The 12,128-nt window shown below is 40.6% G+C and overlaps 1 protein-coding gene across 3 annotated transcripts in view; it reads left to right on the top strand.

Moving 5' to 3' along the window:
* The window catches only part of bcar1 (BCAR1 scaffold protein, Cas family member), a 124,034-nt gene that overhangs the window by 79,603 nt on the left and 32,303 nt on the right, over positions 1 to 12,128 (top strand). For all 3 annotated transcript variants that reach the window (XM_050072215.1, XM_050072214.1, XM_050072216.1), the window contains exon 2: positions 4,244 to 4,972. In XM_050072215.1, coding sequence (XP_049928172.1) covers positions 4,244 to 4,972 — 729 coding nt within the window. The remainder of the gene's footprint in view (positions 1 to 4,243; positions 4,973 to 12,128) is intronic.

Here is a 12,128-nt window from a genome sequence, read left to right as displayed (position 1 = left end):
TTAACTTCAAATATTTAAAGTTAGTCCTTAAAATTGCTTTCAGTAATGTAAACATTTCCATGCGTGCAGTAATGTCACTGTAGCAAATACCGTGGGAGTACCGTGGTCAAGAGTGCTGGACCGGAAGTGTCACACAAAAAACCGGAAGCTGGCTGCGTTCTGTTTTGCCTCTGTGTCTCCGTGAAAAATAAGGTGAATAGAACATGTAAACAGCAGTCAGGAAATCGGCAACAAATCGGAATTGGGCATCAAGACATGGTAGTATAAAGGCAGCCATATTCACCATACATACCTTGATACTTGTATAGGACATCTACAGATCTAGAAGTACAACAGTGCTAGTCTAGTTCTCATCCACATCACACCTTTTGACTTGTAAAACATGTGGGAGAGAATATTTTTCATGTCTGACTCATCTCTAGTAATCTTCTATAGATATGTCCACACATCCAGCATGCATTGTGTCCAAGAGGGACATGTGATCATATGGCTGCTGGTCAGAAGATCCCCTCCAGTTTGAAGACGTATAATACTCAGCATTTGATAATAATTATTTGTGTCTGATGTGTTTAAAAAATGACAAAAAAAAAACCTCATTAGAAATTCTGAAACTTACATCCACTTTCTTTCTCAATGAAAGATCCAGATTCTGTTAATATGCAAATATTGTCCATTCTATTGTTCATGCTGGACTGCTGGATGTCTCCTGCTTCCATGAAAAGGCCATTCTCAATTTACATACATTGAAGGTTTTTAAATTTTGACATCTAGACCACCAGTGGCTCCAAACTAGTTGCTATGTCACAAAGTTTTGCTGGTATGTTAAACAGTGATTTAAACAGTATGTTTACTTACACAGTCAAGCTACAGTTATAGCTTGACTAGACAATTTCATTGGACTCCTGTCCTTGTCCCAAGGAGAGGAGTCAGTTTATTGACCAAAGTATGTCCGACTCTGCTACCATGGGTGGCAATATGCCATCTCTCAGCTTGTTAGTATTGGCCCTTTCTCCGGTTGACCCACCATGTCACAGACCAAACAGTGATGAAACGAGCAAGCTACCGTTATAGAGTGGCAAACTGGTACCATGGTGGCAACTTTACAGCTCTGTACATTCTGTCCATCCAAAAATGCATGGCTCTGGAGGTAGATCTCTTCATGTTGTTACCGGCTTCTTCTTCTGTTACCCATTTAATGCTATTCGACTTCCGGATCAAAGCCTGGGGTGGAAACTGTGGAATATGTGCAGAGCACCTAGGCCAGTTTGGGTCCAAGCGTCCTAGTGTCAAACTGTACACAGACATGATTCTGCACCAACATGCAAGTGATGGAACAAGGGGCAGTACACTTTGACTGGAGGAAAGTCAGTCAGACTGAGGAAAGTACCTAGAAAAGAAATCGGACTTTTGATTACAAAGTAGTTTAATATCACGTAATTGTTAAGTGTGTGGTATGTTTGGTTTTTTTCTTTAAAAGGAAATTTTCTGTGCTGTTAAAACACGGCTAATGAATGAATTGGATGAAAGGAGTATATCAGGGTCGAGTGTCTCTGTCTCGTTCACAGCCCACTCTCAGGCCATGAACAGGCCTTCAGTGCAGTGAAAGAAAAGTCTGACTACAAATCTTGAAGCCAATTACATGGCCTCATTTAGATGGCCAGTGCTTTGTGCTTAAGTAGGTGCGTGTGTGTGTGTGTGTGTGTGTGTGTGTGTGTGTGTGTGTGTGCATTTGTGTGTTGATTTTTTTTTTTTAATTGAAACTGCCAAATAACTGTATTTTTGGCTTCTATTCTTACACTTTACTATTCTCAACATGTGGAATTTGAAACTTTTTGACCTTTGTGCTTGCTTGCTTGCTTGCTTGCTTGCTTGCTTGCTTGCTTGCTTGCGAGCGTGCGTGCGTGAGAGAGAGTTTCCTTTTGCTGTGTGGGCAATAAATTATGATATGGTATGCAATGCAATGCAAAATGATCCCCATTCTGTTCACTAAATGTTGAAAACTACAGATCAGATGGCTTTTGAATATGAAATGGACTCATATTTATTAGAACTATTAAATCTTTTTATGGTTTTATGTTGGTTTGTCCACAGCAGACTTTATCTACAATCAAACAACATTAGCAGTTCGGTGTCCTTGTACTTTGCCCTCTCTTTGGCTGCATGCTTACACATGTAAAAGCATGTCGTTTATGAAAATGAATCAGAATATGATTGTAGCTGCCACCCTAATGATGTGCACAGCTGTGGCTGGATTTTTCAGTTTTTCTCATGTGTAAGGACAGACATGTCCTCCATGGCTCAACACAAGAGCATTTATCAGAGCTACTGGGTTACAATGCCATACCACAGTACATTCTAAGTATCTTGAAAAAAATGAGGATGTATACTTAATGTTCTTCATCCTTGAGCGTGCTGTTGATGGACACCAGTGACCCATAATGCATTGCACAGAGAAAGTAGAGGTGCTACTCATAGCTAGTTGTTGATGGTGGGGAGGCAGCTCCAGGAAGATTTTGGAAAAATATGTTTTTAAATCTTGCTTTTGATACAGCAAAGCATGTGACTATGACATAAGAGACCACAGTTCACATCCCATTTTCTCCAACAGTCACTGCTGATTTCTTTTAACCATAACCACAATGTTTCTCAAACACTAAGCAAGGAGGTTTTGTGCCTAAACCTACCCAGACTTTACCGGGTGGCAGATTAGAAAAGGCAATGAAAAACAACATATTTTATGGCATGATTTGGACTTTTTGCATCATCTGCTGTACAAAATGATGCAGTACAATGATTTTGTTCTGTACTTCGGTCCTACTAATGTGAGACTATTGATGTCTTTATCAAAGATACTCAATAGAGGTATCTTAACCGATAGTATAAACAAGATTGTGACCAAGATATGTACAGAGGATATTCTACAGTTGAAACATAGTTTCTAAACTATCCCAAACATGTCCTGTTTAGGTCAAGGTCACATTTATTTCTATAGCACATTTAAAAAGACAGAAGTCACCAAAGTGCTTTACAAGAACACTGTGAAAATTACAATACCACATAAATAGAATGATAAATACCAAAATGTAAAAACAGATACAAAATACAAAAAAAAACAAAAAAACAGACAACAACATCAATTACACATAAAAAACAAAAACAAAACTGAGACAGAGCATACGTATATTGCACAGAGTCAAGTCTGGCTCACAACGGTTTCAAAAACTAACGAGAAAAGGTGAGTTTTTAACGATGATTTAAATCTTCCCAGGGATTCTGCATGTCTAACATGCAATGGCAAGCTATTCCAGAGCTTGGGAGCAGCCACTGAAAATGCTCGGTCGCCTTTAGTTTTAAGCCTTGATCTGGGCACTTCAAGCAGCAGATCACCTGAAGACCTAAGGGCTCTGACTGGATTGTGAGTTTTTAACAGCTCCGCCAGATACTGAGGGGCCAATCCATGTAAGATTTTAAAAACAAACAACAGAATTTTTAAATGTATTCTAAAATGTACAGGAAGCCAGTGTAAGGACATCAGAACAGGTGTAATATGGTCCCGCTTCTTGGTGCCAGTCAGGAGAGTTAATTAATGTTTAATTAATAAACTGTAAAAAAAAAAAAAAAAAGAATCATGGGCTTTTGTGTGGTAGCCACAGTTTTGTCAAGAGACCTATTGGTGCTTGGATTTCAGCTTGGATAAGTATGACTGCCATCTTTACAAGTTATGGGAGACAGAAAAGCCTAATGTGGTCTGGGGGAAGCCTTGGTTGGGTAATCATCCATCCACTGCACTTGGCAGAGATGATTTTTTCACTTACCTAAAGCAGTTTTCACACATTGAGAAAACCATTTGATTTATGGCTTTTGCTTTTATTAACTTGTCACTGTTAAATCACCTGTTGGGGCTGTCTGCCATGTTCACAAATTTAAATGTATTTGCTGATTTCAAGTTCTGGAAGTGTCAGTATGATCTACCAGCACAGCTACGAACAAACAGATAAAATAAGGATACAGTGCACATGACCCTACATTAACCTAATGAGGTCATTCCTATGTTCCCAGGGTCCCATGCTGGGAATATAGGCTATTGGGAACTTTGGACCCATCTTACAAGCCGGTCTTGTGGATGACATGTTTTTTCTGTTGCCTTGCTTTATTAAAGCTACATGTAACAGTACATGGGAACATGGAACAATTTGAGTTTGCACAGTATGTTTCTTACATATGTCTGTCTGTTCTCCTACAGAACGTGTTGGCCAAGGCGTTGTATGACAATGTGGCAGAGTCTCCAGACGAACTGTCCTTCCGTAAGGGTGACATCATGACAGTGTTGGAGCGTGACACACAGGGTTTGGATGGCTGGTGGCTCTGCTCCCTTCACGGTCGCCAAGGCATCGTCCCTGGCAACCGTCTCAAGATCTTGGTTGGCATGTACGACAGCAAGCAGCAGCAACAGGCCACGCCTTCTACACCAGAGCCAGCTGCTTCCTGTCCCTCCTCCCAAGCCCAGCGACCTCTCCCCCCTCTAAGCGCCTACGCCAAACCAGCTCCTGCTCCATCGTCTGCTGCCATTGCTGCTTCCTCCTCTGGCTTTCCCAATAAGCCTCTCCCCTCAGCCCAGTACACATCTATGCATCCAGCCTTCTCCACCCCAAGCCCCGCACAGACCAACCCAGACTCTGTCTACATGATGCCCCCCTCTCATGGCCCCAAGCCAAGTCCACAAAGTCTGTACCAGGTCCCCTCTGGCCCGAGCGGACTTCCTCCAGGACCCCCCAGCAAGGCCCCAGCTTTAACCCAGAGACAGTATCAGCTTCCTGGGCAGGACATCTACCAGGTACCCCCCTCTGTAGGTCCGGTACCAGGCCAGGGAGCAGCCCCAGCCGGGGGAACAGCAGCTGGACAGGATGTGTACCAGGTGCCCCCCTCCCTGGAAAAGAGGAACTGGGAGAGCAGCAACAAGCCACTGGGCAAGGTAAGAACAGAAGGAATTGATTCTGTAGAGAGACATTTCCATGAATATTTTATGTTCTGTGTAGACAGGAGGAGAGGGTGAAAGCAAGGCACCAAGAAAGGAAGCTTTTAGTTAAAAAATGAAAAATCTTGAAGCAGAGAATAGGACATTTAGTGTTATTGTTCCTGAGTTGTGGATGTTTTTGTATCATGCACACACACACACACACACACACACACACACAAACACATACACACACTTCCTACTATTGTCACTGTTTTCTGGTATATGCGTGTCTGTTTTTTGTCAAATCAAAAACTCAAGGTTGTTCTTTGTGTTGTGTGATAAGGTTTGCAGATATTGGATATCAGCCAGCCAGTATCATCTGCAGTGGCGTATCACAGAGTTGTTGTGAAGGTGTGGTCCTTTACCTGAGGTCCAACTTTTTTCAACTTCTTTTTTTTTAAATTCTGAGTCTCAGTGTAGAGTTACTGGTCAATTTTCACTCTTTGGCTCATCGGAGAGATTCAAGGAGTTCAGTTTGATAAGTAAAGATAAGATAAGATACACCTTTGATCCCACAATTGAGAAATTCCAGTGTTACAGCAGTCAAGGGTAAAGAGTCAAATTAAAGATTTCAGTATTTAAAAACTTAAAAAACTAGGTATGCAGAAAAAAGTACAAAAAATACATAAATAAAGTTAGAAAGCTTTACGTTACACAGTTTACATTTTACACTACATGCAGTGATATAGAAAGGTGATTAACCTGCTGTCCAGAACTACAGTATAGCCATTTTCAGGAAAACATAACATTACTTTGTCGAGCTGTGAAACTAATGGCTTTTTGTCACCTCAATGTTCCTGACATCTTTATTCAGATGTGACAGAGCTGTTATGGAATGACACTTGTGCATGTAATATTTGGCACCTGGTGTGTGAGAGGAAACGGTATCACAGCGGTAAGCGAGTTGAGAGGTTTAATGATTTAACATATAAGATTTTCTCTTCCTGTTTTTCTCAAAAGCTGACAATATATTGCCATTGAAGCCTCAATTTATGACCATCGTGAGCACAAGGAACACTTAAGGGCCGTCCACACCAAGAAAGATAACTGTAACGTTAACTATAACGATAACAATGGCAGCATCCACACCAATGAACGATATCGTTGTGTTGCTAGGTTATGCCAAACACACACTGCTCGGTGCGGTCGGCAGGGGAGGGATGAGTGCAGCAAATCTACCAGCCACTTGCATATTTCACCAGCATTCAGCTGGTAACGTTAAATGGTGCTAATTTTGGTCCGTGAACGGTGGTGATAATAATCATAAGGAGGCGAGACAGTTGTTGTCATTCATGTTTAGCTACGTGAGGTAATGCTAGTTAGCATAACAGCTAGCATTGGCTATTCATAAACGTCTCATCTCCGTGAACAAAAACACTCACCACTTATGCCAAGGGTGCGCCCGATTGCGTCCCAGATGTCCCTCTTCTTGGTCGCATCTTTATAAAGTCGCTCACTCTTATCATAGAGGGGTGGATTTTTTTGTACCTCTGTGATTAGCCACTCTTCTACATCATCCGCCATGTTATATGAGTCTGAGTGACGTAGTGACGCGATGAACGTCTCGACCTGTCATTTCAGATGGATTTTGATTGGCTGTCAGTGTTTCTATCGTTCATCAAATCGCTCTGAAAGTGATCCGAACGATATCGTCCACCGCTATCGTTGTCGTTATAGTTGTAGTGTGGATGCTGCCTTCCACTTGAGTTTAGAACGATTTTTAAAACTGTATATTTATAGTTATAGTTCTTGGTGTGGACGGCCCTTTACCCCTGCTTAGTCTCCTGTGAACCTCTTACACTGTAAACCCCAATTCACTCACTCAACTTTTTTTTTTTTTTGGAAAAACTTTTAGTTTAGTACAATATAGTACCATAAAAACGTTAAGTACACCAGACACAAAATAAATGTGTCACATGACCCTTGTTTGACAGGAATTTTATGTCAGTTTAACGTAACTGTTGTTGTTTGAGCATTTAATTCTATGTCATATAAACATAAAAGTATTGAGTACACATTCACATTCATCATTTACCTTGTGGCAAGCTTGAGTTTCTCATTTACTCAATAAGGCAGAGAGATAAACTCTGAACCAGGAAGTGCTCTTTAATTCACGTCAGCACAACTTTGTGTTGGATCCACACAGGTGGGAGGTCACTAACTCATCATAAACATCAGTTTCTGCGTAATGGGTAATATGAACGATTTAGAACACATTTAGACACATTTTTCCTCGGCTTATGGCCTTAAACACATTGTCTCACAGCATGCTGGGAAACTCTTATCCGCCTTAAACTTATTCGGCAAAAAAAGCTTTATAAATTTTAGTCAAATTAAGTCAACATTAACTCAAAAATTGTTGATTTAACATAAAAAAAATTGTCAAGCTCACAAGGGATGGGTTTTTATGTCATTTTGACATTCCGGGGCATTTGTGTAGACTATACATCAAAATTTTGTGTCATGGATGGATTGGAGTTTACAGTGTAGTTATTCCTCTATAATTCTACTGCTTAATCTCTAATATCTGACAGTGCAGAGGAAGAATCACAAGACAATCAGTTGGTGCTCTTCTTTAGTTGCTATTTGCTCACATGCCATCGCCATCTTGAGCATGTTACTGAATAGTCATTTATTCACCAATGCAGTTGGCATAACTGAAACTTGAAAATATAACGACGAAGCCATCTGGGGAAATTATTACTTTATTATCAGTGGTGGTTAGAAAGATAAAGAGATGGACGATTAAAGAAATCCTAACTTACCATGGAAAACGACAAAATGAATTGTCCTCCTGTTACATTCCCATAGCAGCATTTTTAATGAATTTGTGTCTTCATACTTCACATCACACTGAAACAACCTGCTGAACAGTTCCACTGGATGAGAAGGAAAAGCAGAGAGGAATATTAAGAGCTGAGAGACAGAAGAGGTAGAGAAGGAACAGACAGCATGGATGACAAAAGGAGGAAAAAATGCTGACAGAATAAACAGTAGGCTGTGTGTGTGTGTGTGTGTGTGTGTGTGTGTGTGTGTGTGCGCGTGCGCGGAGGAGGACCAGTGAAATAATAAGATTGTTAATAATTCAGCTCTGATCTTGTGGTTGGGTGAGTAAGCACTTTACTGTGCCAGCAGGTGACAAGCCGAGTGTGTGTGTGTGTGTGTGTGTGTGTGTACTCTGGGGAAGCCCCTCCAGGCCTGCTGTGGTGCAGTGAGCCATATGTTATATGTGTAAGCACCACTGTGAGCCAGAGTGATGCGTGTGTGTGTGTGTGTGTGTGTGTGTGTGTATTGTTGATGATGGGGATGTTGGGTCCAGCTGCTCCCCTGTTTCTTAACATACGACCTCATCTGTGCTCCTCTGTCCATCTCTAACTGCTTCATAATAAATTCATATGTAGGAAATGTCACAAATAAAATGCTCTATCATGAATTCAGTAGCAATGTTATTGTGTCGTCAGTGCACTAAAAGAGTACAGTGTTTTTTTTCCCCCCAAACTCCAAATCTTTCCACCAGCATCATGAGACATGTAGTCTCTCACACAATGTTGAAAAAGCCTAGTTGTACTTTTTTAGAGCAGCTATATGAAGTGTTCATGATGTGGGGAGACATGCTGGTTGTCTGTTTTTTCCCATTATGCTAACTGTGTGGTGAGCAGCTGTAATTAGATACTGTAATATGCAAAGGGCATTTTTTTTCTTTTTTTAGGACATCACATGGCATGGTAGAAGTTGTTGGGTACTTTGCTGACATGTTGGGGGTAGAGCCTGTTGTCTGCAGCTCTTCATCTAACGGCTCACTGTAGATTTTGTGACTGTGCTATGCAATAATTAAAGGTGATCCACTGGTAGCACTGGTTACTGTATGTCCATATTGTCTTTTTATTTTCAAACAACAGCACCACTTACAATAGCTTCGCTCCCTATACCAATATCAAAAAAGAAGGGTGCTTCTAGGTCAGTAGAGATCAGGAGCTTAGCCCTAAAATCTCTGAATGAATGTGGGATCACGCTTTGAATGATAAATATTGCAATACAGCAAATAATTTATTTATTAATTATTATTGTTATTGTTGCTTCAAACATACAGCTATCTGTCAAAAAGCAGCCTTTGTCTCATTCAACAAACATGAACATGTACAAAGACACTGTATTTGTTGTGTATTGTTCAAATCATGGCCGATACCTGATCCCCTTCATTAGGACTGTTGGCTTGTCACGATAACTACTTTTGTTGGATGATATATTGTCACAGAAATCTTAACGATAAACAATGTTATTGTCATTTTGAGACCATTTTATGCCATTGATATAATGATAATATAATAGCATAATAATAATAATGCAAGTAGATCCTTTCAAAGAGCAATGAACTTTAATTCTTTAAAATATTCAGACACTGGAATTGGAACATGAAAGAAATATTCAATCTATTTTTGAAAATGTAATTAATACCTGTTCATACTGTAGATACAAAAAGGTATATATAAAATTATAGTACCTGTATAGGAAAAGACCAAAATTACTTAATGCAAAAGTTGGCCAACAAAATCAATATCAAGCGATGCCTCTTGAGACGAACAGTCAAGCTTAGCACATCTGGCCAGTGTGCTGCAGTCAGCTTCCCAGGATGGATGGACTGGTAGCTGGGTGGTTTGTTGTTGGCATTACAGACTGTAGGATGAAGTTATTGAAGTGTAAAACTACAAATGACGGACTTTTTGGCTCACTGCCAGGGGTTTGCAAGCCAATGACTATCAGGACTTTGCCTCTTCTACTCCAAAAGTGCTGCTGCTGTGTCATCTTTAAATTGTTTGCTTTGTTTTCCTTCAGACTCGCGCAAGTAGGCAGGAGTAGAAAGAAAAAGAAGGGAGAACTGTGGGCAAACCATGCTGTTCATTCTAGCATCATGTTGGCTAAAATGTTGGTGGCGTTCTTATGTAAACACAAAGGGCATTATCGAGGTCAGCAAAATAATCATGGTCATATCCGTATCTTGTTTGATATACCAACATGACCGTGACTGTTTCGAGGCCAAAGTCTTACTACATATGACCAAAGGTTGGCCACAGCACATCTAAAATGTGCCATACCATGCCCATGGAAATAGGTCAAAAGTGAAGGAGGAATAATAAAGGAAAAATACTATTGTTGCAAGAGCTCAAAAAACATCCCACAGAAAATCCAGTTTGCACATGCCAACTTCTTACAGCACCATTTATAGCCCATACAAGTTGTTCCATGACCTAATGCCATGACATCTCCTGAGATCATGCTCCCTGGAGGAAAAACCGTGGTGATTCATCATCCACAGCACTAAATTCTCATAGTTTCAGCCTCATCTCTGCTGGGGTCTAAAAACACAAAAATCACTAGAACACTATTTTGTCTCTCCAAAATGATCCCATTGCTGGATACAATGAATATTACAGCCTGCAACCACCACTACCAGTGCAGGTCTGTTGGTTTTGTTTGTTGAGGCTGGAGTTGTTCCATGTGAGTCTAGTGGTGTCATCCTAATTAACTCTGAAGGGAGTAAGTGTACAGTTAAGTCATACCCCATGTCACCAGGATTTCATCAAGGAGAGAGAGTGGTGTCCCAGAGGTCAGTATATGTTTACCTATGCAGTGTACAGTATTTACAGTCAGATAGTGTCTTTACTCACTCTTGCCCATTTACATTACAAATCACATGTACTTAACATTACTGCTGACCATTTTCCAAAGTATGCTGTCGTGTTTCAGATGTTTGAGTGTGTTTTTCTACCTTCCATGCAGCCATGAGTCTCTGTTTCATTCAGTGCAGAATGAAAGGCTGCATTTTTATGCACACTACATAGCCAAATGTGTGCAGCCACTCAAACATGTGATGGTGATCAGGTCTGACTCACAGTTAGTCTTCCCATTCATCCCAAAGGTGTAGGATAGGGTTGAGGTCAGAGCTCTGCGCAGGCCAGTCAAGTTCTTCCACACCAAACTAGGAAATACATTTCTCTACGGAGCTGGTTTTGTGCACAGGGACATGGTTATGATGAAACTGAAAAGGACAGACACAAACTGTTGGAGGCACACAGTTGTCCAAAATGTCAATGTAGGCTGTAGCATTAAGATTCCCTTGCATTATTGAAACAATGTGGCCCCACGCCCTGATTTTTTTCCTTATTTAATGATTTTATTTTTGTCATCAAATCTCATGAGAACACCAAAACCAACAGTGAATCAAGTATTTTGTGTTAAATTTGAATAAATCAAACTTTATTGCCCTTGACAGATTCAACACAGTAGCAAAGAAGCCCCACCACCAACTTGTGTTTTTGTGGAGGTGAAATTACAGAGCAATGCAGACCCACTAAGCACAACAAAGCCTATGTACAGCTATAAATCAGCCTTTACACTGGGTAACATGTTCCTTTATTACTGTGAGTGCACATACTGTAGTTGATTTTGACGCAGTCCCACATTCACCATCCTGCTCCCACAGCTACTCACTAAAACAGCAAATGTGAATTAATACACCACTGAAAAAAGTCCCCAACAAATAAACCCTTACCTCCTGTCTGAGTAATGTGATGTGATGAAGCCTACAGCTAAAGATTTCTGTCTTCAGAAGGAAACAAAGTGCTTGAGGCTGAGAGCTGCGGGCTAGGAAAGTCAGACCATATTACAAAAAAGAAATGCTTCTGCTGTTATTATCACATTTCTTGAACTCTCAAATATCACAATTTTGGTATTAGCCTAAATAAAAAACAATATTGACGTATGTGTTGATATATTTGAAATGTCTGCACTGTGTGACGAGACAAGAATATACGAATGATTTATGAATTGTCCTTTAAATCATTCCTTGACTTGATGTTCTCCATCAAGGTCAAGTAGTTAGGAATCTGAGACAGGACTGGGCTAACATTTTGTATTAGTACTCATAGACCGCGGAACCGGGGGGGCCATAGCCCGGGTAACTTTTGTACTCTGACATAGAGGGCTGCATTGGGACCCGGCGGGACCCAACGCAAATAGTAATAGTCATTTTGATCCACACTCCACCAGTTGTTGGCGGTAATGGGCCAATTCGCTGTTTGCCAACCACCATTAAACAGTAGAAGAAGAAGAA

Source organism: Epinephelus moara, chromosome 20, assembly GCF_006386435.1.
Source record: "Epinephelus moara isolate mb chromosome 20, YSFRI_EMoa_1.0, whole genome shotgun sequence".
Taxonomy (NCBI): Eukaryota; Metazoa; Chordata; class Actinopteri; order Perciformes; family Serranidae; genus Epinephelus; species Epinephelus moara.
This window is presented reverse-complemented; position numbering and strand designations above follow the sequence as displayed.